Source organism: Saccostrea echinata, unplaced genomic scaffold (assembly GCF_033153115.1).
Source record: "Saccostrea echinata isolate AGI-Se365-2 ecotype Australia unplaced genomic scaffold, CSIRO_AGI_Sech_v1 ptg000053l, whole genome shotgun sequence".
NCBI classification, from domain to species: domain Eukaryota; kingdom Metazoa; phylum Mollusca; class Bivalvia; order Ostreida; family Ostreidae; genus Saccostrea; species Saccostrea echinata.
This window is the reverse complement of record NW_026889802.1, coordinates 1,912,249-1,939,284: the sequence shown is the minus strand read 5'-3', so window position 1 is coordinate 1,939,284 and position 27,036 is coordinate 1,912,249. Positions and strand designations below refer to the sequence as shown.

General features: G+C 34.0%; 3 protein-coding genes across 3 annotated transcripts; 1 reads left to right on the top strand and 2 right to left on the bottom strand.

Moving 5' to 3' along the window:
• Positions 1 to 997: 997 nt before the first annotated feature.
• On the bottom strand, positions 998 to 14,560 carry LOC133204409 (uncharacterized). Its single transcript, XM_061340136.1, has 7 exons — positions 14,422 to 14,560; positions 6,459 to 7,100; positions 5,970 to 6,044; positions 5,222 to 5,248; positions 5,005 to 5,070; positions 4,025 to 4,200; positions 998 to 2,285 (listed from the first exon to the last, which is right to left on the bottom strand). Exons 1-7 carry the CDS (start codon positions 14,504 to 14,506, stop codon positions 2,178 to 2,180), a joined length of 1,179 nt encoding a protein of 392 aa, XP_061196120.1. The 5' UTR covers positions 14,507 to 14,560; the 3' UTR covers positions 998 to 2,177.
• A 1,602-nt stretch (positions 14,561 to 16,162) lies between these two features.
• LOC133204434 (histamine H2 receptor-like) lies at positions 16,163 to 17,410 on the bottom strand. The gene has a single exon (XM_061340161.1). It carries the CDS (start codon positions 17,408 to 17,410, stop codon positions 16,163 to 16,165), a length of 1,248 nt encoding a protein of 415 aa, XP_061196145.1.
• On the top strand, positions 16,606 to 26,780 carry LOC133204433 (protein ZGRF1-like). Its single transcript, XM_061340160.1, has 8 exons — positions 16,606 to 16,669; positions 17,803 to 17,867; positions 18,054 to 18,134; positions 21,646 to 21,879; positions 22,699 to 25,192; positions 26,046 to 26,122; positions 26,384 to 26,546; positions 26,692 to 26,780. The coding sequence occupies exons 2-8, from the start codon at positions 17,847 to 17,849 to the stop codon at positions 26,778 to 26,780; spliced, it is 3,159 nt and encodes a 1,052-aa protein (XP_061196144.1). The 5' UTR covers positions 16,606 to 16,669; positions 17,803 to 17,846.
• The last annotated feature ends 256 nt before the right edge of the window (positions 26,781 to 27,036 follow it).

The window sequence follows — 27,036 nt, the reverse complement described above, 5'->3', positions numbered from 1 at the left end:
TTAAGAGTAGAAATTTGTTAAAGGAAAACCAACTCAGCAGTATTGTCAATCTGTGTTGAGAGATGTGTACCAATGAAACAAATTGAACATACCCGGTAAAATGTAAACATTAACAATAATGGAACTTGTGCCCTGTTTACAAACACAAATGTTTGACGTGATGTAAAGATGTTGGTGTCATTCAATTTTAAGAATATTCATGTAAGTTCAAAGGACAAGGTATGGTAACGGCCAAATAGGCCCCTTATTTGATGTAAAAATCAGAACGCTGTTAAAATTGTGATAGTTTGTAGTTAAGAACTCAAAACGATGCTTGTTTTAAAACAAGCACTAATTTTGATTCAAAACTTACACAGAGGCCACAAGAGGGTGCAGAAGTAGGACATTTTCCCGAATTTCCTCAATTCTGTTAGAAATTTGTCAAATTTGAGATACCTTTCACTTCGGGACACAGTGCACAAGCTTGCCTATCTGAGATTTTTATACACAAGATGCATCTGATGCTAGTGTATGAAATATATCAATTTGGTAGATAGGCAAGCTTGTACTCTATGTTTTCTGAAACAAAATGTGGTGTAAAATCGATGGAAATTCACGTAAAAATGAGAAAATTCGGAATTTGACATATTTTCTGACCTTCCTGTGACCTCTGTGTATCCTATAATTTAGAACCAGTACTCATTTAAAGACAGGGGTGACAACAGGTTTTTATTGATAAACTGTGGCATCATTCTAAAAGACACCCCAAACCAGGGGCCAAAAGGGGTCTTAGCCTATCTTGTCCTTTATTAAACTGAAGTTATTTTTGAATACAGATTTCTTAAAATGTAAACAATGCAATTGTGTCCAGGCCCCTTTAAGGTCATCAATAAGATCAGAGGACTTTGTTCAACATGAGACAATATCTTAATTATAGGCCACTAATTTAGTATACACTGTTTGACAAAGTGAAAAAAATCTATCTTTGATTTTTGCATTGATGAATAAAACAACTAACAAATTTTATATTGTTTATTTTTAACAAATTTCAAAGTAAGATAGAGCAATACACACTTGGTTGTTTGAAAATGTGCAAATGCAAAAAATCTGAGTACCGGTAAAATTTAACATGCATAAAAATTCATAACAGAAAATGTTTTATTCATAAAACAAGTTACACAGTAAAAATGACAATGCCTCTAAATTTTGATTGAATTCAAATCCCCCCCCCCCCCCTTTCAAATTGGCATAATCACTCACATTGACTAAGCAGGTCCTAACCAAATCAACCATATTCCTTTTTTGCTTCCCAAAAAATAAACAAGAGATAATGATGTCGCCTTTCAACCATACTTATAGCACCTAAAAATTGTTTCTTGTGCCCTGACTGATTTAATTTTGAAAAAGATGAATGGGTATGTTTGAGGAAATGGATTGTAAAAAAAAAAAAAGAAAAGAAAACTACTTGGAAATGCAGTCTGTTTTTTTTTTAATCAAAATGTTTTAATTGCAAGTTCCAGCACTGGACTTAGAACTATATTGAGGGCATACAGAAACATTCATGGGACTTGCATGTATATAGAGGGCTTACTGGAAGTCATAAATATAAAGAGTCTATGGGACTTACATGTATTTAAACTGCTTATAGGAAAGTAACAAAGATAAAAAAAAAATAATCATGGGACTTGTATAAATCTTGCAGTGAGGGGACTTGTATAAATCTTACAGTGAGATCTTCTGGGTTCTGCACTGGCATCATTTTATAAATGGTTCAGCTACTTCTAATAAAAAAAAACTGAGGCAAGAAAGACACATTATTTCATTTCATTGCCAAGTTATATATGGCACTCAAATCAATAATGCTGTGCATTTGCAGTCTTGCAGATGCAATTCTCAAAAAAAATCTTATTGAGTTATTGCTATATGTTCAATGGAAGGTAATATGCATCTAGCATAAACGTGGCTCATGATGCAGTGGTACATGTTTATGTATCAATCACTGTCCACCTACAGTGGGAATATTAAAGCATGGCACAAAATACTGGGTACTGCATTCAAAGCATAAACATGGCTCTCCATATGCTAGGTAATGTATTATGAAAATCTGTTTCCCTATACAGATGGTACCTAGAGTAAACCTACAGAACATGACAGGTACTTAGTGTAAACACAGTTCACCTAATGGAGGGTAATGCATATCAAGCAAAGGCATGGTTCACTATGCCTTTCCTTTCCTCTGCAGCATCTTCCGATGACAGTCTCCTTTCAGCAGGGCGCCGATACAAATACATCCAATATGGCTTAAACTAAAACAGAAAATTCCTCAATAAACTAACCTATTGCTCAACAATTTAAATATTATAATATACTTTAATAAGAAAGCATGGGTAGAAAAACCCTCTATTGAAGATTTTTGCTTTCACTGATATTTATTTAATCTATGTTATCATTGGAAAATAGTACCTTAAATATATATGAGGTAACCAATCATGTTATTATAGATTATTCCAAGGCTAGAATTAAATACTAAGATTTTGGATTAGACTTCACACCTCCATCTCTTTTTTTTTTTTAATAAAACCTGACTAAAAAGTCTGATGATGATAGGCCATATAAATTTAAACTTTATATTCTCATCCTAATTTGTTTAAAAATTGGGGCAGGTGGGCAGATTCTATATTTTATTTTTTATTAATGAAAATATATACATTCAAAATTTTCACACTTAGTGCCAATATGGATAGATTTTCTTATTATTCTTTTAAATATCTACAGAAGATTCTTCTTGTAGAAAATATTCACAGTGTTAATGATTTTATGAGTACAAACTGACTGCACACCCCACACACAATTGCTGTTATGAAATGGGGTGTGGATCCCAATAAATTGCATATGCTGTTGCTGTACATAGTAGTCACCACTTCTCATGTGCTTTTCTCAAAGTACCTTTTTGTATGAAAATTTTTTGTTTTGTTTGAAAATATTACAGAATACCACTGTCTGAATACATAAACATTCAATTTTTGTTCTCATGGTTCTTGACAATTTCAATATTGTCATTTTGCAAAACAGGGTGCCTAAATATTCTATGGAATATTAAAATTTGGTGCAATGACATAATATTGGGATGACAATGATGCGATGATGATGATGCGATGGTGTGACAATGTGATGATAATTGTGTGATGGCACGGTGAAGAGAGCGTGACAACACCATGCTGCGACCGTGATGATGTGATTTGTGCTATATAAATAGCACAACCCGACTTTTAATACAAACACGGGGTAACTCATAAACTTTGGCTGTGATTGATGCCAAATGTTTATGTACATATTTTATTATTTTATACATATTTTATTATTTTATAACATATTTTATTATTTTATACATATTTTATTATTTTATTGATCCTATATGTTGTCATACTTAAATTAAATTTAACGTGTAAGCAAGGCAGTGCTAAAATTATAGTGCCAAAAATTGTTATAGTGCTTTAATGATGAAACATTGTATTTTTATCTTATTTAGGGTAGGACCCCATTGGAAATAAGCTCTCCAGCTTTAATGGGTTATCCTGGTATCAACTAGTCACTATCTAAAATATGGTTTCCTAGGCCTGAATATCTATTTATAAATCTATTTAAAATTTATGGATTCTCAAATATTGTCTTTCAAATGACTATGTACATTTATGTGTATTTGTTTTATGTATGATGACATATGATACCAAATAAATGATGATGATGAACTGTTTTTACTGATTAAATTGTAATTGCATGCAATACATTTGATAAATTAAAAAAAAAAAACAGGGGTGAGGAACTTTGAGGGGGACAGGCAGGGATGAGAATCTAAAGTTTAATTTTATCTGGCCTTAGTGTTTAATTCAAAAAAAAAAAAAAAAAATAAGTATATATTTTTTAAAATAACTCTTCAAGTAAATTGTTATTTACTGTTTCATAAAGTTGTTTTTCCCCCCAGAAGTAATTTATAATATCTCTTAGAACTCTGCCCATTGCTGTTAATTTTTTTTAAGCAACTTACCACATTTTTCTGTTTGTAGAAGACATACAAGATCAGCATTGTCATGGAAATAAAGAGCACCCAGCAATACAGCGTCATCATGTTGATTTCTCTTCGTATATTGCCTCGGTCATTACGATTCCAGCGGGATGTTACGGTGTTTTCCTTTAAATATGGAGCTTGAGCATAACTCTCCTCTGTAAACAAAAGAAAATCTTGTTTTAGGTAACTGATTCTTGAATTACCTCTACCCCCATAGTTGGTGGGAATTCTGTTTAGGGATTAGATTTTGATTTCTTAGGAATATGTACATTTTTAATGGGGAGCGTTTCAAAAGTTGGCAATGGAAATCGATAATTACTATAGGAAGTAATGGGAAATTGCCAGTGTAGGGTATAAGTGTGATCTTTGAAAAAATTCTACAAAAGAATTTTTATTCATATCAAAAGACAATGTTAACAAGACAATTTACCAGCAAATTATGCCAAAAAAATGAATGGGTAATCGACTTAGATTTTTCAGGGGGGCATGTCAAACTCAGGTGTACGGCACATTTTGGGGGACATTTTCAATGAAAATACCTTGACCAAATAAATCATTTACTTATAGAATCAACAAATAAATATAAATCAAAATATTTACAATATTTTTGAATTGAGAGGAAACATTTGAATATCTTTGAAAGAATTAAGAATGTATATTTTTTATCTTTTGCAATACATAATTAAGTCAATTTGATTCAAGGCATATGCGCAGTTTTCTGCGCAGTGGCGCAAAATTTCAAATTAGGTCCGTCGTCCTTAAGTAAACAACAGTGATTTCTGTTCACTGTCTGTTCATTGTCTTTGAACATTTTTTTCCTGGGGGTAAATGTAAGGTACCCTGTGTTGAAAATGTAATAGATAAACTCAATATTTACACCTTTACACACTATAATTTTCTCAGTGTCCAAAAAAAATATTTTCCTTTAGTGTATAGAGGGTCCTTAATTGAAAACTAACCATCCCAGAAGTCCCCAAATTTGTCTGCCACGTTGACATATTTATCTGTTACAACCTCATGGTGATCTGAAAATAGCAAAAATGTGTATCACAATGTCTAAATTAAATTCATCTATATATCAATGCATCTAGCATAACAACTTTATAAAATGCCTTCATTTATGGGTAAATTTTTTTAAAGAGAAAATCCCAGAGAAAAATATTTTCTTGAACTTACCATTCCAAAAGTTCCAGTCATCTGTATCTATAATTAAAAACTGTGCTATAATATTGTGCTACATATATCATAATGTATTATATGTACATGTGCCATATATGATACAATACAGATATATATACAATACATGTACATATCACAAAACAATAGTTCTATAACTATGGATTTTGTCATTTCTTGGTCTATTCAAGCTTTATGCCAACAGAAATTACACATTAATGTAGTAATTTCAACAAATGAAATAGGAAACATAATAATTTTTGTTTTTAATTTTGTTAACAATAATATGTACTGGTAGGTAAGTTAAACTGAGTCGGGTGAATTTATAATGTTTCAGATGACTAACATTTTTATAATATTACAATTATTAACATAAATTATAAATATTTGATACTAGACTATCTAATTATCTATATATCAGTCTGCATATCAATGATCTAACTTGTATTATGATATGTTAATGTATCAATGTATTGTCCCAGCTGTAAGACGCACACAGCTAGAAACACATTCAAGTTCTTTATTAGACATTTAAAATCTTGTCAAAGTCCAAATTTAAATGAATTCATGAAAAGCATGATATGCTTAAGTATTTTAATACCAATTCATATTACTAATGCTATCCCTGAAGAAGTTTAAGTGCATTTATTTTTTATTACATGTATTTAGAAAGTTATGCACAATGTTTTTATCTCCTGATAAAAAATAACCCCCGCCCACCAAAAACACAAATGTTTTCTCCACACACCTTCATCAGAGTTGTCTTCCTTGTCTTCGCTCTCCAGAGTGTTTGTATCTTCATACCAGTCATCATCTTCTCGTTCTGCAAAAACAAACATCAACATACACAGTTCTGTTATCTCTGTTTACCCTAACTTCTACCCCTTCCTTCCTCATCAGAGGAATCTTTATTTAAATATAAACTCAGCATACATAATAAATTGAGTCATAACAATATTTCAAACATTGTGTTCATATTTGTTATTGCCATATTAATAAAATCTATTAAATTCAGTTTTTTTTATGTATGTTGTCAAGAAAAACCTCTTGAACATAAATTAAATCTTTAAATGACTTTCTTAGACATACAGGTCAAATGACTGCATGCTCCTTGATCCAGAATTAACTTTATTATGATGAATAAATTACTTAAAATCAATGACAATTGGCACATTAATTCAGCTCTTAGATTGGCTGTTGACCTAAAAATAATAGTGATGAAAAAGATTCTTATTACCATAATCATCATGGAGTTGATTGTTTGTGTCTTTGGATGCTGATTTCAGGTTTTCGTCCCAGAACAGATCGTCTTCTGCTGTTTTATCATACGGATCAATAATCACTGGCCCTGGCATCAGACCCACATTTTCCACAATATCGGCAATTTTCTCTGCTGCCAAGGTTGTTTGCTCGATTACTTTTGATGATGTTGTAGATGTAGTTTTTGATTGGTTAAATGTTACCCTTTGAATCACATTACCATGTTCATCACTTATCTCTGGATCAAAGTGATCTTTCCCTAAGAATTTGGTGTTCACTTTTTTGGGGGATACTATGTCTTTTATAATTGGTTTGACTGTACTTATTTTAAGCCCAGGTAATGTAGCCTCCACATTTCTTACTGATTTTTCAGGAGACATAGTACTTAATTGTCCAAGTTTGGCACTTTTTTCTTTACTATGGGTAGATGTGTCATTTTTAAGAACATTCGTAAATTGCTTTTTGACATGTCTGACTTCTTCTAAAGCTGTGTTTGAATCAAAAGTACTTAGATTTTTCTGCAGCTTTTGTAAAAGTTCTTTTGCTTTGGAGTCAGTGTTAAGTAGTTTGTGTCCTCCTTTGTTTACCTCTGTTATCATCAGATTTCCTTCTTCGTTTGCTACAGTAAAGAAAGTCACATTACTAATTCTCTTTCTATACAACTGAATGTGCAATGAGATCCCTTTTTGTGGTCCCAATGAAGTGCAGAATGAAAGTATGAGAATATAATAATGGGCCAATGTTTTACATTGCATTACATTACAAGCAGATTAAAAATCTCTCCATAATCTAAAGAAAAAAAGTTAAACATTTTGTTAGCTTTACTCAAAAACAGCACTAAAATTAGGCCTAGATAAATAAATTCTACGTTTCTGGTTCCCAGACCTACCCTGAAAATTTTCCTGACATTGTATACTTTCTGGAAGTAGACAATTCTGGTTTCAATATTAGAAATCCTTATCTTGGTCTTTTAGAGAACACATATTCTACTTGACAGCAATTCCCCAGGGAATATGGCACCAAAAGCTACCCCTTTTGGGAAAAGTATACACTGTTCCTCTTATAAAATATTGTTTATTGTCACCTTTATTAAATTAGTATATAGGTCCCTAATTAATAAATGAAAACAGAGATTGAGAATAAATGTTTTACTTTATTAGGAAAACTAAATCTACTACTGCATGCTGATTGAATGACTTTGTGCAGTCAGCTTTCTTTTTCATATGTGTGATTGCTTAAGACACTTTACTTAACAGCTCTACAAATTAACAGTAAAATATGTCTGTATTCACAACATGAATTAATCTTTTGACAATAAAAAGGTCTAAATCTTTGACATGACATCGATAGCTGACCATCTGTTTTGTGTTTTGTTGTGTATACATAACTTGTAACAATGTACTTTTTCATATGCAGAAGCATAACTTCTGGAGGAGTTCCGATAGTGTTCAATGCAGTGAGCAAAACAAGTGAAAGTATGTGCCATGCTGTTATTCACTTTATTTCAGTAGTGATAACACAAAAGAGATTTATACAATAGTGGTGAAATTACCACATGTTCTTAATAGATTTTTTTATGATTTTAAAGAGGGTGAAAATACTATGGCATAAACTTCCCTTTTGTAATAATTTATGGTGACGTTTGGAGCTCGAAAGCGACTTTTTTCACATCAGTCCCCCCCCTTGGTTTGTCCCTGTTATAAGGAGATGAAACTGTATCATACCACAATCAAAAAAATTCAAAAGTTCTATCATGCCCCACCCCTTTTCCTAATGTAACAATGTGACGATTAATTATCAAGAACTTGTAAATTATTTAAGAAATAATTCCCATGTTGGAGGAATTGTTGGAGAATATACCCCAATAGTTGAGAGATTTTGTTGGCAAATAAAAACAAGAGGCCCATGGGCCACATCGCTCACCTGAGTAACTTTGGCCATGCTGTTCATTACAAGACTTCTCCCCTTGTAATACCTATTGTGGCCCCGCCCTACCCCCAGGGGCCATGATTTGAAAAATTCAGAATCTACACTACCCCAGGATGCTTCCACATAAGTTTCAGTTTTTCTGGTCCAGTGGTTCTTGAGAACATTTTTAAAGATTTTTCCTATATATTTCAATGTAAAACTTTGGATTCCCTATTGTGCCCCTCCCCCCTGCCCCCATCCACGGGGTCATGATTTGAACAATTTAGAGTGTACACTACTTGAGGATGCTTCCACATAAGTTTCAGCTTTTCTGGCCCAGTGGTTCTTGAGAAGAAGATTTTTCAAGATTTTTCCTATATATTTCAATGTAAAACTTGTATTCCCTACTCTGGCCCCGCCCTACCCCCGGGGGTCATGATTTTAACAATTTAGAATCTACATTACCCCAGGATGCTTCCACATAAGTTTCAGCTTTTCTGGCTCAGTGGTTCTTGAGAAGAAGATTTTTCAAGATTTTTCCTATATATTTCAATGTAAAACTTGTATTTCCTATTGTGGCCCCGCCCTACCCCCGGGGGTCATGATTTGAACAATTTAGAATCTACACTACCCCAGGATGCTTCCACATAAGTTTCAGCTTTTTTGGCTCAGTGGTTCTTGAGAAGAACATTTTTAAAGATTATTCCTATATATTTCAATGTAAAACTTGTATTTCCTATTGTGGCCCCGCCCTACCCCCGGGGGTCATGATTTGAACAATTTAGAATCTACATTACCCCAGGATGCTTCCACATAAGTTTCAGCTTTTCTGGCCCAGTGGTTCTTGAGAAGAAGATTTTTAAAGATTTTTCCTATATATTTCAATGTAAAACTTGTATTTCCTATTGTGGCCCCGCCCTACCCCCGGGGGTCGTGATTTGAACAATTTAGAATCTACACTACCTCAGGATGCTTCCACATAAGTTTCAGCTTTTTTGGCTCAGTGGTTCTTGAGAAGAAGATTTGTAAAGATTTTTCCTATATATTTCAATGTAAAACTTGTATTTCCTACTGTGGCCCCGCCCTACCCCCAGGGGTCATGATTTGAACAATTTAGAATCTACATTACCCCAGGATGCTTCCACATAAGTTTCAGCTTTTCTGGCTCAGTGGTTCTTGAGAAGAAGATTTTTAAAGATTTTTCCTATATATTTCAATGTAAAACTTGTATTTCCTATTGTGGCCCCGCCCTACCCCCGGGGGTCATGATTTGAACAATTTAGAATCTACACTACCTCAGGATGCTTCCACATAAGTTTCAGTTTTTCTGGCCCAGTGGTTCTTGAGAAGAAGATTTTTAAAGATTTTTCCTATATATTTCAATGTAAAACTTGTATTTCCTACTGCGGCCCTGCCCTACCCCCAGGGGTCATGATTTGAACAATTTAGAATCTACATTACCTCAGAATGCTTCCACATAAGTTTCAGCTTTTCTGGCTCAGTGGTTCTTGAGAAGAAGATTTTTCAAGATTTTTCCTATATATTTCAATGTAAAACTTATATTTCCTATTGTGGCCCCGCCCTACCCCCGGGGGTCATGATTTGAACAATTTAGAATCTACACTACCCCAGGATGCTTCCACATAAGTTTCAGCTTTTCTGGCCCAGTGGTTCTTGAGAAGAAGATTTTTAAAGATTTTTCCTATATATTTCAATGTAAAACTTGTATTTCCTATTGTGGCCCCGCCCTACCCCCGGGGGTCATGATTTGAACAATTTAGAATCTACACTACCTCAGGATGCTTCCACATAAGTTTCAGCTTTTTTGGCTCAGTGGTTCTTGAGAAGAAGATTTTTCAAGATTTTTCCTATATATTTCAATGTAAAACTTGTATCTCCTACTGCGGCCCTACCCTACCCCCAGGGGTCATGATTTGAACAATTTAGAATCTACATTACCCCAGGATGCTTCCACATAAGTTTCAGCTTTTCTGGCCCAGTGGTTCTTGAGAAGAAGATTTTTCAAGATTTTTCCTATATATTTCAATGTAAAACTTATATTTCCTATTGTGGCCCCGCCCTACCCCTGGGGGTCATGATTTGAACAATTTAGAATCTACACTACCCCAGGATGCTTCCACATAAGTTTCAGCTTTTCTGGCCCAGTGGTTCTTGAGAAGAAGATTTTTCAAGATTTTTCCTATATATTTCAATGTAAAACTTGGATTCCCTATTCTGGCCCCGCCCTACTTCCGGGGGTCATGATTTTAACAATTTAGAATCTACATTACCCCAGGATGCTTCCACATAAGTTTCAGCTTTTCTGGCCCAATGGTTCTTGAGAAGAAGATTTTTTTATGACCCCACCCTATTTTTGTCTTTTCTTGATTATCTCCCCTTGTAAGGGGACTTGGCCCTTTATTTTGACAATTTAAACTCCCCTTCCCCCAAGGATACTTTGTACCAAGTTTGGTTAAAATTGGCCCAGTGGTTCTTGAGAAGAAGTTGAAAATGTGAAAAGTTTACAGACGGACGGACGGACAGACGGACGGACGACGGACAACGGGTGATCAGAAAAGCTCACTTGAGCTTTCAGCTCAGGTGAGCTAAAAAGAGCCCGAATGGCGAGGTTTTTATTTGCCAACAAAATCTCAAGACTGAGGGGTATATTGTCCAACAATTCTGACAACAAGGAAATTATTTCTATTCTGCTATGGCAAATACAGTTAAACTTCGTTGTCTCGAAGTTGGCGGGACCGTTGATGAACTTCGAGATATCCGGGGGTTCGACATATCGAGGGTTATAATTCAAATGAACTTCAAATAAACTTAGTGCAGTGAACATGTACGTAATAGTAAAAACATGTCAAATTCCTTCTTGTTTGAAATTCTGTATGCGATTTCTTTAATATACATGTACATGTATTTAGCAATAAAAAGATTTTTACATCCTCTTTATAATTCACAAAATAAAAACATTGTATAATATGCACAGAAGTATAATCTTTCTACCAACGCGGCAAGTCAACCTCTAGCATCGTTTCCCATGTATACATAACCGGATATCGTCTATGCATTGTAAATTTAAAACCGGTCGCTGTCAGAATAAAGAAAACGAAATATACATTTTCTATTATTAGAAAACCATGTTCATATATGTATAGTCAGTTAAAAGAAATTATTTTACCATAATAAAATCAAAAGCAAAAGAAAAATCACGCACTTTTGTCTAACAATAGAACAACACTGAACCACAGGGCACTATAGCACAAGTTTTCACTGCGACACACGCTCACATGATGGTGTGTATAGACGATTGTAAATTCTGCACGCTCATATAGGAAAAATAAATTCTAATTGCATTAAATTACAGAATTTTGTTTTACTTCGATCTTTATATGCATAAACTATGTATGCGCGCATATTTCACATAGCATTAAATAGCGATTATCAAGATAAACGTACCCAAGCCACAAAACAACGTGTCATCCATGTGTATGCATAAGACTAATACACACAACCTTTGGCTTGCATAATTAAAATCAAGGTAAGCCATACATACACTTTGTATAATTATCGCGCTATTATTTGTTGATCACAGGAACACAGGTAACCCGAGCGTGACAGACAGGTGGGTGTTATCAATAGAGCATTCAGTTTACCTAACGGACTTGATCATCAGAGCGGAAAATTATCCTGACTTCGAGATAACGCATGTGATTTTAATGAATGGTTACACAATTTTACTTTGAGATAACCGGGGTGTTCGACATTACCTTGTTCGACATAGAGGGGTTTATTTTAATCATTTATAAAGCAAATTTCGTCAGGACCGCGGCCTTACTTAGACATATCCGGGGTATTCGAGATATCCGTGTTCGAGATTTCGAAGTTTAGCTGTATTTAAAATTCTAAATAAAGAAATGCAGAAGCTAGACTTGGACATCATCATAAGTGTCTTATGACGTCACAATTGAATGCTATCCTAGTTCATTTGTATCTCAAGCAGTAGAAAAAGTGCGAAGTAGGGTGAGTTCATCATGCATCGGACACATACCATGCTTCAGACAACTTTAAGCAATAATCTTGTATCCAACCAGAATGTCTCTGTGTTTCAACTTGTTTCTGTCTTAAAGCCATAGATTTAAACTTTTTAATGATGCTGATCTTTATTATCATGTTGTAATATAAATACCACAATAATGGCCTTGAAGTGACATCATATTTGACATCATGAAAGAGGAATTACAAGAATATTATGATTTTGCAAATTTTTAGAGTTGTCTTTCTTTCATTAGACTTTCAGGGAACGAGTCGGTCTTGGGTGAATTTTGTCAATAATTGATATAAACTTTATAGAAAATTTCAAGAAATGTCTTTCAAAAGTTTGTATTAATTTTCTTAGAGCTGTTTTTTACTAGTATGTTCATTTTTTCCATGCATCGGACACAAATTAATCATGCATCAGACATTGTTCGCTGCATGGATAATTACTTTATTGTACATGTTGTATGGAGATACTGCATAATACAAAACCTGATGGCTGTTTTTGCAGAAATAAAGAAATGTAAACTCAGATATATATTAAGTGAAAATACAAGTTATTGATATATGACAACTAGAAGTGGGCTCTCTTTATTCAAACTATGAGATCTACATTCCTCCGAAACCAAGGTGCTAGTTGCCATATTACGAGGCATTGCAAGGCCTATCTAAGGTGATGTGATGCAACTAACATCTCTCCAGATTTGTGGATTGATATAGTCAATCAAATCAATCAAATTTAAATAGAGACTTAATTTTTAAATTAAGGAAATATTGGTGAATTCTGAATTATTTCGAAAAAAAAAAATCGGTTTTTAATTATATTTTCTCAATAAATAGGGCACGGTTGTGTCAAAAATTTATATTTTAACCACATACTACATGTTAAGTTCCATTTTGATAATATTTGGTCGGTAGCCATATCGCTAGAACTTGCTGAAGTGCGAGGGTGTCCGATGCATGGTGAATTCACCCTAATTACCATCTTGCCAGCTGTCAAAATCACATTGATATTCGTGGGATTTAAAATGAAAGTTGAATGGTGATTAGATCCTGATCAGAATCGAAGAAAAACAAGAAATTAAAAAAAATTGAGGCAGGGGTAAAAAATTTGGGCGGGCCAGGATGAGAATCTAGGAATTTTTTATTTGGCCTAACATTAAAATAAGGCTAACAAATTCAGGACGAACAAAAATTGGAGCAATTAGACTCGTCCGGGCTGAACAAGAACTTGGGAAAATAATGTCAAGAGCAAACGCATATTAGGATGAATGAACATACATTCATCATAATAAAACAAGACAGTTACTCTAGTTAGGGGTCACAGTAAAAAAAATTTTTAAAAAATCATTTTTAATCTTCTAGATAGAACGTTCTATCGTTAAAATGATATTGTCCTACGGACCCAGTTTAACGACAGAATTCGTTCCGTGTATTGGCAATGTTGCAAAATAAACACGGGCGATAACTCGAACTCTGTGCATTTTCTATGAACAATCCAGAGAGTTCCGAATGTCAATATGGCGTTAAATTTGAAGCGAGGAAAAAACATTGAAAAAATGAGTTGAATTTTCGTATTTATATGGATTATTTTTTAGGTTAAAAGGCATATACAATCTCAAAAAGCTTTGTTATTGTTAATTTGGTAGTTATTTTCAGTGCAACTCCTTTTGTATTCTTCAAAATCATTTCGGAGTGGATCCACTCCGACTTGCTACATTGCAAGTATATGGGACGTATTCTAACTGTGGTGAAGGCTTGTCCCGAGACACAGTTAGATTATTCTAACTATTAATCTTCATTTTCAGCATGACTCAGGTACAATCTATTAGGGCTTTCTTATGTCATATTCCTAATACTTGAGCAATTCCCAATAATCTCTACATTAAACACTTGGTCGATCTGGGAAACGATACGACACTGCACCGCTGCTGGACAGGAGGAAAATGATGCTGAATCAGCTGAGTTCAGATTTACAGTAGATCTACCTTTTTTGTCATAATCAGAAGGCGCTGGTAGGCAAATCTCCAGTAGTAAGCACCAACAAAATACAAAAGTTATAAACTGTGCCATACTCTCGATCTATCGGTGTCCTACTTGTCAAAAGAGACCACTTTCACGACTTTATCTTTGTTTGCCATTTTCAATCTTTTTTGTGAGGTGAGATGTCAACTCGTTCTACAGATGGATAGAGAAAAATAGGGAAAAAAACAATAAAAATCTTAGTTAAGTTGAATATGTATTTTCATATATTTTACTAAAAACACTAAATACAAGAAACTGCTGAATAAATACCCAAGAAAATAAAGGAAATGGAATACATTTTTATACGAATATTAAACGAACAATTTAATAAAATACATTGCGCGGAAATTTTGAGTGAAAAAAAGGCGAAAAATGGAATAAACAATCTATGAAAGGTAAATTCGTACATGTATTACATTGAATAATGGAGGTAAGCACATTGTGTAATTTTTTAGCACCATTGCTATGTTGAGAACTTTATTACAGCGTGTTTTGAAGCATGAATTACAATGTCACGTCTGGTTTGGACAGTTGGCATCGTTAGTAACAGATGCTAGATGTGTCACTTGGCCATATAGGGATTTGCACTGTCATTAATTAATATGATTAAAAAATCCCAATTTGTTCTATTTTGACGCTAATTTTCCATGTGAATGGGCACCTGTACTATTCACAGTTAGTGAGAAAAAAAAACTATGGTTGACACCTGTTGCCCAGATCCTAATTATAGCTTAATAAAGCTATATATAGCTACTTCAAGTTTTATATCTAAATCAAGAGATTGTCATTTGTGTCGGTCCTGTTGCCTTTTCATTTTGAAATTCCTATGTTACTGTCAAAAATAAAGGTCCAGATAATTTACTGATAGGATTCAAAAAGTCTTATCTTTCTTTCTTGAGATATAATTAGCCCTTTCACAATAACTGCAGCACTACTCTTTTGCAGGGCAAATTGATAACGTTTGGTGAAGTTTTTGATAAGTGATAATTAGGGATGGGTATCGCCAAAAATTTCGAATCGTAATATATCACGATTTTTTCTCCAAAATATCACGATAATATCGTGATATTTTTACACGGAATTTTTACTACAATTTCTAATGAATTTCTATAATTTTTCTTACAAATAGGCTGTAAAAACATAATTTCAATATTCTTCATTTTAATTTATATAATATAAATCATGTTTGGATGCCGTAGTTTAACTTTTTTCAACATTTTTTAAACTTCCTGTAATTTTTATTTAATAGTTCGAAGATATAAATGAATAATTTCTGGAATTTTTAAATATGTACCAAATACCGGTATTTTAGTCTCCGTATCATGATACATATCACGCAATAAAAAATCATGATATACCGGTATACCGATAAAATCGCGCATCCCTAGTGATAATTGAACAAATTGCTTTTGCTTTTACATCATTTTTCATCAAAATATATCATTTCGCCCTGCAAAAGAGCAATTGCGTAGTTATTGTGAAATAGTCTATTGGTTTAAAAATATGCTAGAATTGAAAAATAATAAATAGGTGATTTTACGTCATATTTTACCAAAATATATCATTTCGCCCTGCTAAAGAGCAGTACCGCAGTTAATATCGTGAAATGGTCTATTGGTTTAAAAAATGCTAGAATTGAAAAATATTAAACAGCAGGGCCTATGAGATATTGTTGGATTTTGAACAGTTTTTAATCTCTGTTATTTATAAATGTCTCTGTCTACAGTTACTGCCTGGAGTGTTAGTTTTGTTGATGGTAGCATGCTTGCTTTTGCACAGAACATTGTGACATTTAATTAGTAATCTTTTTACTGCAGCTCTGTATTGCCTGTCTGTCATTATGTATATAAATGGATTAACAAGTGAGTTGAGATTATAGACAACTGCTAGAATATCTTCATATATCCAGGGAGCCACACAGTGACAGAAAATATCTGAGCCTGTAGCGATCCAGTAGGGGGCACACATTATAAGGAAAAAAACAATAATAATCACCACTGTTCCAAATGGTTTACATAACGTTGCCTTCTTTATTAGTTTTTCAGATCTGATAGAAACATCTGATGGTCTGTTGTAATGCTGAGCAGTTGAATGAAGAGTTCCACTTCCACTGTTGTTTGTCTTTACTTGGTAATTCTCCAGTTCAGTGAAAGTAGCTGTACTGATGTTAAGGGGATCAAGATGACAGCGAGAGATTTTCCTGAGATGGAGGTGAGCTATGCAGTAGATTCTGATACCAGTGTATGTCAGGATTAGGAATGGTATCACAAAAGCCACAATGCCTGTTATTCCTGTGTAGATGTCATTCATTATGAATATACAATTGTTAGAAAACAGGTTTGTAGATTTTTCGTCCAGTGCAATATCTCCATATATGGACACAAAGGCAAAGGTCAACCAGATGACCCAGAGGGCTACAATAAGTAGACGAGCTCTGGTCACTGTTAGCTTTGTATGGTACAGTAAAGGTTGTGTTATGTAAATATACTTATCCAGAGCTATAAGAACCAGGATGTAGATGGATATGTCACTAAATGCAATGTCTAGAGCTGTCACAATTTCACAGGAGAATTTTTCAAATGGCCACTGACCATTGTATTCCCAGATAATATAGATGGGCATAATAATGGCACCTGTTAGGAGGTCTGCTATAGCCAGGCTCAAAACAAATATGTAGTATGATGACTGTTGCAGAATATGATTGGTTGCTATGGTACATATTGACAAGATATTGGCTATCACCATGACAACAGTCAGGATACTCATAATGATAATTCCTGCCATTCTGTGTGGAGGTAGATCCTTTTGGTGCTCTGAAGGGTCATGGGATAACATGTAGTTGCTTACACATAATTCAATAAAGCTGCCACTAATATTTCTCCCCTTTGATCCATTATGATTGAGATGTGACTGATCATAGGTAACTGAGGCTGTACGCCATTTCCCAAGCATCTATTTAAGAAAAAAATATGTTAAAAAATGAATTCAGATTTGAGAGAATCTGCCTTTACTTTTATCATGCTTCAATGATTTTGTTTAAACACTATTAGACTGATAATATGTTCAAACATTTATTATTACATATCTGAAGTTTACCAGTCTAAATAAGCCTGAAGCTAAGTATCACATTATTTGGTTGATAATGCAATACTTTTTTTTCAAGACAGTGGCAAGACAAAGAGACTCAATGAAAGAGGGATCAGTGGTTATAGGTCTATTTCGTGCAGAAATTAACATTTCAAATACTGTTTAGTTCGTGCCAACTGAAAAAGAATTCATTATGAATTACACTAAAATGAATGATATTCCCAGCACTTGTGTCTGAATTTTCTTTTTTCTCTCAGGAATACAGATGTAAAGTTCAACTATATCTACGGCAGTAATAAATATGTCAGAGAGGAGTTTTGTGGTATGATCACCTGAAAATTATTAATGATTACAATGAATTAAATCTTGTTAATATTTTGGATTTGATGAGAATAGGTTATATTTTTCTGATTGTATTTGTACAATGTTAATTTTATTATGGGTAATCTATCAATTTCTATGTATGAAAAAAAGGACAAATAGCTAAAGATCATTTCAACTATTTTAGATTTTGTATACAAATCAAAAAACAAAGAAAGCCAAGACATGGCATGATGGCACTCTCAGATTTTCTGGCAATGGAACAAGGGTATGTTTTACTGAACTTTTAATTAAAGATTTTCAAATGGAGAAAGCTTTTCAAAGTAAGAGTAAGTATTGCTTCTATAGTCAAGAAAGTTGTAGATGGTTGGATACAAAGTTGAATTTCAAATTTATGCTGTGTATTATCTTGAAATGAAGAAAAATACATTGAAAAGACAGGATTTACCCCAAAAGTGAAGAATTTTTTAACTCACCTGAGCTGAAGGCTCAAGTGAGCTTTTCTGATAGAGAGGTGTATGGCATCCGTCATCTGTTAACATTTCACATTTTCAACTTCTTCTCAAGAACCACTGGGCCTATTACAACTAAACTTGCCACAAAGCATCCTTTGGTGAAGGGGATTCAAGTTTGTTCAAATATTAAAAGGGCCACACCTTTTTCAAGAGGATATAATTAAGAATTAGAGAAAATTTAATGGCATCCTTTAAAAATCTTCTCAAAAACCTCTGGACCAGAATAAATGAAACTTACTCTAAAGCTTCATTACATAGTGTAGATTCAAATTTGTTCAAATCATGACCCCATGGCTAGAGTTGGGCCACAATAGGTGATCAAAGTTTCACATTGGAATATATGGGAAAAATCTTTTTCTCAAGAACAGCAAAGCCATGATAAGTCATATTTATATGAAAGCATCAAGTGTAGACTGAAGATTATTCAAATTATTACCCCCAGGCTAGGGTGGGGATGCAATGGCCAATTACAGTTTTACATAGGAACACTTACCAAAAATCTTCTGATGAAGAATAGCAAAGCCATGTTAGTCTAATTTATATGGAAGCATCCTCAGGTAGTGTAGAATCAAGTTTGTTCAAATCATGACCCCTGTGTGTTGTGGCTAGGATGCCATGGGGCCACAATAGGCAGACAAAGTTTTACATGGGAATATATAGGAATAAATCTTGAGAACAGTGTTGGCATTTTTAGTCATATTAATGTGGAAGCATCCTTAGGTAGAATAGATTCAAGTTTCTTCAAATCAATACCACCAAAGGTAGTGTCGGGCTACAATAGGAGATCAAAATTTTACATAGGAAACATCTTTAAAATATTATTTTCTAATGAACAGCAAAGCCATGAAAAGGCATATTGATATGCAAGCATCCTCAAAGAGTTTAGATTTAAGTTTGTTCAGATAGGGCACTTGAGAATAGGTTGAGACTACAATAGGGGATCAGAGTTTTACAAGGGAGTACACAGGACACAATCTTTATAAAAGAGTTGCAAGATCATAATCTAATTAATAAGCAAAACATACCTATAAAAATTAGAGTAGATTGGGTTTTTTTTAAAGTATGAGCTCTGGATTAGAGTTTAGCCGAAATCAGATATCCAAATTTTACATAACACTTGAATAGGAAAAAATCTCCAACAAAACAGCAGGAACTAGTTGATCATATTGGTATTGAAGCATCCCAATGTTGTGTTGACTTAACTTTGAATAAATCATAATCCTTTAGGGAGTCAAAATATTTATGAAATCAAAGAGGGAAAAAAGCTAGGTTCACTATATGCATAAAATGGCCCTGTCCATATCCTAATTAATTAACTAACACCCTATGTCCCATTTCAAACATCAATATAAAGTAGATACTTAGTGCTTTCATTTCCTATAACAAAGATTCCTTTGAGATTCCAGGATTTGGAAAATGGGCTCTGTGAAATTGCAATGTTCTTGCATTTTCCAGAAAACAGGTGTATTTGAGTACCTTCAGCAAAGAATTAAAATATGAGCACAGCCAACGATCCAAAAAATAAGATGTGTTTTATAATATTCAGAAACTGTTCTATCATTATACATGGTATACCTGCACATTTTGGATCAGAGGCTGTGTATATATAAAATATTGAAAAATAGCTTAAATTTTTTACCATTTTTGAAGGAATTTTCAGAATATTAGTATGGGTATATTGATGCAATTCATGATGTCATATTTTGGCTAGCTGAGAAAATCATATCATTTTTAATAGATATGCAGTCACCAAGGGTCACTGAAATTGGGGAGTTCTGATTTTTCAGACATTCATGGGGACAAAAAAGGTCCTAAGTGAACCTTGCTCTTAAAAAACATTCTCTGAGCCAAAGTAACTCTGGTGAGCATTGTGGCCCATGGGCCTCTTTATACAGTAAAACTTGTCTAATCTGGACACCATTGGTTCCAAAGAAATTGACTGGACTAGACAACATTCAGAAGTAGACAACATTTAAATTAAATTCAATGAAAGGAACTAAAAATTTACTTTGTAATAGGCAAAATTTCGGAATACACTATATCCAGATTAGACAAGCTTCACTGTACTGGTATTTTATTTTTTTTCAATCTATATTTTTCCCACCTGTGTACATGTATTTATTTTTTGAATTAACAACATTTTAAGGAATTTTAAATGGGAAAAGCGGGACCACTATGTAGTCATAATTAACATTTCTTATAAACATTAATTATTACTGTAAATTTTATGATGCCTTCTGATTGCAAGGATATGATGACTAATTATGCAATTTTATAAACTAGGAAAAAAACTGTTAAAATAGATAAATTCTTTTAGACCTACCTTGTTTCCACAAACAAACACCTGGGGACTTAGAGGCCTGCACTCATTACACTATTGGGACTTGGAAGAAAGGTGAATAAAGAGGAATACAGGGTGTAATCTCAGTACATGTTCTTATAAACAGGGACAAGTAGTTGTATACCTGTCAGTATAAATGCCCAAAATAGAACCATAAACCTAACACCTTCTGGAAATTGTCAACAAAATAACCATCTCTTTAAACTTAAAAGTTCACCTCAAAAGACATATCAAAATTCATATTTTGTCATAAAATTGCCCAGTCAGTTTGAAGAATTTTTAAAAAATATCCATTGTTTGCAATTTAATATGGAGGTAATATTTTTCAACTGCCATTAACGTCTTACTTATGCTGTTGTATTTGAAAATGATTTAAACAACACTTTTGAATATTTTCAAAATAAAACTGCGTACAAAAATATGATTTTTGGTGAAAAAAAAGAAGTCATGAACAATGTGATGCATACTCAACTTTCAGAGAATACTTGATAATATTTAAACTTTACACCTAGGAAAGTTCTGTTTTCTTTAAAATTATTATACACTTGAAATATTGTATAGTATTTTGATAATTTTGTAAAGCATTTAGCATTGTAATCTAGATGGTAAGACTATAGTAGACTTGCAATCAGAAGGTTGCTAGATCATATTCTATCCTTGCATGATCATTCCATATTGCATGTTTTTACACAATACTCAATTTTCAATGCAATATTCTACCATGCTGTAAATGGGTATCAGGTGAACACTTGCCTTCAGTATGTATGACCTAAGAGGGATTGCTCCTATTTAGAAGGAGACTATAAGCTTAGGTATTAGACTATAAGCCCTCATAGCTAGAGAAAAAATATATATATATTGATAAAATTATTCTTTTTAGTTACTTGATGCCATAAAAAAATTCTGAATATACCATGATACAGGGTGTACTTTATGATGACAAGAATTGCCGAATAGACACAATTCATGTGCGATCAGAGGACATCTTGCTTGGTGAGCAACTAGAGAGTGATCGACACTACATCTTGATAGAGGAGGAGTCTAAATCTGGTGCAACCAGTCAGAATGATACTCCTAGAGATCAACCAGCTGTTGGACCAATCAGATCAGGGGGAAATAAATCAAAGATCAGGACAGGTCTCAAGAAGGGTCGTGGAGTAAGTTGAGCATAAATTTCCCACTTACATTCAAATCTCTAGATAAAAAACAATTTCAACACAGGCAGCATGTGATGTAAAAAAAAAAAAAAAAAAAAAAAAAAAAAAAAAGTTGGGCAAAATGTCCCAAATTACTTGGTAAATGATCAGAGTCATTCAGTAATAAAATATCTGCTTACACTCTAGACTACACTGTATTCTGGACAAAGAGATGTGAATTTCAAGAGTCAAGTTAGTCACCAGTAGGAGAAATTATTATTTTATTAATTGAAATGATTTTATGTAAAACAGACGGACAGAATACAAATACATGTATTGACTTCTAGAGAAGTAAAGATGACATATGTGTAAGATTTTTAGTTTTCTATCTTCTTGTTTATAATATATTACATGTACTTAGAGTTTGTTGTGTCTTATAAATTGTCATAAAAATTGATTCGATAGGTAATAAAATACAAATCTGCACTATAGTCGATACATTTAAAAGCCTTTGGTCAACATGATAAGTACTAATGCTTTTATATTCCACAATATCATAATAGGTAGGTGTTTTTATTGTTAAAATTATGCGACATTATTTTCAGACGATTAAGACATACTGACTTCATGCCACTTCATGAAAGTTATAAATCTTACTTTATGATCTGCCGAACTTTTAAACCATTATTTCGTTCTCTTTCAACTTTCTTTATATATCTTTGAGAGTTGTTAAATTGATGTACTTTTAAATGTTATTTATAAACCCCTCATAAGTGTGTTCAAAGTTGTAAATCTCATATTTGCTAAGTTGATAATTGGTAACCTCTTTCCTCTATGTAGGGTTTTGTTCCTCCAAGACTTATTGCAGCGAAAGATCCAGAACCTCCAAAACAACAGATAGCTAATGTAAACTGTGGAGAAATGGAGGGTCAGAGTCCGGTCAGAAAATCTCATCATTTTGCATCATTTCAAAGAAGATATAACATTTTAAATCAAGTTAGCCCCAGAAGAACTTTGTCAGAGTTAAATAACTCAGAGATGTCAGGAACAGATCCACTGTTCCTTAACAGTAGAGCCCAAAACTCTCCAGATAGAGGGAGTTACAGAGAGAATTCCTCACCTTTGATTGGTCTGATGAACAGAAGGTCCCTGACAACATCTCCTTGGAGCACAATTGGATCTAGCCAATCCCCAGGCAGCTCCAAATTAGATTCTCAGCAAGATACAGACATTCAAGAACTAGGCCCAAAACCCTTCACTCATTTTATCAGAGAGCAGATTGTTGAAAACACTTGTGGCTTACAGCACACAATGCAAGAAAACTCCTTTACTTCACATCAGAAGAGAAGTACTACACAAATATTAGCTCTTTTATCCAAGACTTCTAGCAAAACTCTGATCACAGAAGGCAACTCATGTAATACAAATTTACCAATAACAAAACCCTCCCCCCAAAATAGACTTTCCAGTACTAATGAACTGAAATGTTCATTTGATAAAATGAGTCCTTTGGTTCAGCCAGTGGATGGTGAGAAAGAGGGACAAATGTTACAGTGGAACCAACAACAAGGTGAAGTTCCTGCCACTCCAGGCATCCCTAACCTTAGCAATGACTGTGATCAATCCCATTTATTATCTTTTTCTTCACAAAGGTCTTTTCACAACAGTGGGTCATTCATTGCTGATTCTAAAAACCAACCAGATGACAGTCATTATGACCTGATATCAACACCAAGCATGGTGACTTGTATGGAGTCTGAGAGAACCAAGTCACTGTGTGAGAGTCCCGACTATCAATCAGATGGTAGAGTGGAGGTAGAACCTCAACACATTATAAGGAGTGAACCTGAACAAATTATAGGTGATCCTCAGCAAGTAGTACAGAGTGAACAGCAAGTAGTGCAGAGTGAACCTAAGCAAGTAGTGCAGAGTGAAGCTCAGCAAGCAGTGCAGAGTGAAGCTCAGCATACTGTGGTAATGAAACCTGAACACAATGTAAAGGATGAATCACATCTTAGAGTGCACAATGAACCTCAACATAATGTAATAAGTGAACCTCAATTCAGTGCAGTAAGAGAACACCCAGACAATGTTACAAGCAACATTGTTGATGAAAAAGATTCTGCTATCTCAGTGCATGAAGTTAATAATCAGTCAGAATTGACAGATGTTGAATTAATTCAGAAAGATGTGAATCTTTCCAAGGAAGAAAGTTCTAAGCAGTGTCTTAACATAAGGATGGAGAGTGGGGATTATTTAGAGGAGGAGGGGGAAGAAGATGAGATGGATTGTCAAGGAGGGGCCTCGTTTGCCATATCTTTCTCCCCCTTGTCGGTGATACCATCAGACTACGACAGTGATTGTGAGGAACCACCAGGTAGTGGAGAAAACATCCAGCAGCAGGAAGAACAAGAACAGAGTGTCAAGTCTGCAGAGGTATCAGACTCACTGTCTTCAGAAACAGAAGTGAAAATAATGGTTAATGGAAAAGCTTTGGATGAAACAGAAGTGAATAAGGGTGATAATTTAGTACTGCAGGAAGATAATCAAGATGTGGAAATAGCAGAGGAAAGAAACACATGTACCAGTCATAGAGATGTCAAAGACCCTAACAGTCTTAAAGAGAAGGAGAGCACCATTTGTAAAACTGGGGATGGAGTCAATCATTGTCTGGATTCAAGTCAAACACCCTGCATAACTGTAAATGAATACAGAGAAAAACATGTAAAGAAGGAGGAGGCAAAGCAGAGTGGGATGTCCCAGAAGAGAGTAGCTGGCCAAACAGATTCAGAGGGGTTTTCTCAAAAGTCTCTAGGATATCTAGAATTGAGCCCAGATTCACCAGGATATTTTTTCAAAAGTTCTCAAACAAATTCTTCTTGGATATCACAAAATGCCCATTTGATAATGAATTCATCAGATGTGCAAGTAGGAAATGTTAAATTGCCTGTGTTTGAAACCAGCTGGTCTGAAGATGAATCAATGTTTGATACATCTCCTTTGAGACTGAATAGACATCAACAACAAGAATACAAAGCTGATTCTGAGTCATGTTTGAATTCTCTGAAATGTTCTGAAAAATGTGATTCAGGGGACAATACTCTGACAGAGGACAAATCGCATATAGTAGAATGTATTAGTAATGAACATGTTGAAGAGAAAAATGTATTTATAAATCCACATTTCCGTCGCTATGATCAATTCAGATCAAATCAAGAGTCTGACCAGCGATGGATCAATGAGAAGATGGACTCCTGCAGTGTCACATCAATGTTGTCATCTTTAGTGGATAGTACAGAAATGAACTGTGTGCCAAAGACAGAACCATGTCACTGTAAGTCTTCCTTCCTATTGTTACTTTGTTCCTGAAATCAGCTCAGTGACTTGTATGACTTATTGCTGTACATGTTTGTCAGTCATTGTGCATAAATGCTTTCAACTTCTTCTCCAGAACTTAAAAAGCAGTTTTAATCAAAATTAGCATATAAAGGTGAGGATTCTAATTCAGAGATAGAAATAGTCAAGAATAGGATAGAATCAAATTAAAAATGTTTTCCATAATACTTTGGGCCAGAAAGACTCAACATGTTAACAAACCTCCTTATATACAGTAAAACTCGGTTATAATGAAGTCACTGGGACCTGTGAAATCACTTCGCTATATCCGTAATTTTTTATATCCGTATAAGGAATTCATTAAATTGATCTAGCTAGGGATCCAAGAAAACTTCGCTATATCTGTGAATTCGCAATATCCGTGTTCGTACTAAACGAGTTTTGCTGTATAGAAAAAAATCAAGGTTGTTCAAATTGTGTTCCCTGGGGCTAGGATGCGGTCAGGAAGGCTCCAAAGTCTTATAAACATAGGAAGAAATTTTATAGTGTAACTTTCTTTGACACAAATGGGTTCTGAAGTTTTACAAAGCTGTTGAGAGAAGAAAAAACAACAAACACCCAATGAACTAACGAACAAGATTGCATTGTGACACCATTGAGACTTCTGGGACTCTTTTTATATAAAATGCTTTTTAAAGTTATTTTGAGCCAAATGCAGCATTTCAAAAAAATGCTCAAAATATTTTTTTTTACATATTTATCAGTTTCAAAAATTTTTTGCAGTATGGATATAGTGTATATATGTATATTCTTGTGAACATTGTCAAATTTTTATACTATTTAACATTTAGCTCTCAAGGGTCTCCCTCACCCATCAGAACTCATCAGAAGTCCTCAGAAAATGGAAGAGAAGGATCTCTCCAAGAAGGTCAAGATTATTTAATTTTTTTTTCTGAACAGTCAAGTTTTTTTGATAAAAAATGATAATTTAATTACATTGGATTAGAGGGCCTCTTTTACTTTCTGTAGAGCAGTGCCAAAATGATGATCAAGAGAGCTGTTTCACTTGCTTTAACTTGGGTATTAAACCACAATAGTCAAGACAACTACGCATTTTATGCTTCTTTTAAAGCCTGATGAACATTTTCATTTAGCTTTATAATGTATATGGTGTACAAACATTTGATAGATTTCTGAGAGGATGGATTCATACAGAATGAGAGGCAGTGTCATTGGCATGACTGCTAAGCGACACAGAATTCCAACATTACAACAGACTGGGTTTAATTCTAAGACTGGACCAAATATCATCCTCAGTCAAGTAAGACGTGGCCCCAAAGGTGGGAAAACAGGTAATCTTTTACATATTTAAGATTTAATCTTGCACATTCTTATCATATTTGAAAACTGACAAAGAAAATTACATGTTTAAAGACTATTACATGTTTGCAACATATGCAATAGGAATTGAGTACTTTTTATTCGTTCATTATTAAGACTTCAAAATTCAGTCAGAAGAAACTGTCCATGGAGATTGGATAGACAAGTTACAAGCTGAACAGAGAAATACTGAGGCAAGAATTTAGACCATTCTGTTGAATATTCGTATGTGTTTTTATGCCCCCCTTCAAAGAAGGGAGAGCATATTGCTTTGCTGCTGTCTGTTGGTCGGTCTGTCTGTCTATCGGTCCACCAACAGTTTCCATTCATTTTCTTCACAGAGGTTGCACATACTGAAATGAAATTTGGTATACAGATTTATCATAAAAATATCTAGGTCAAGTTCTGTTTTGGGTACGATCGAGCAATTTTTGACAGAATTATGTCCCTTGGACTTAGAAA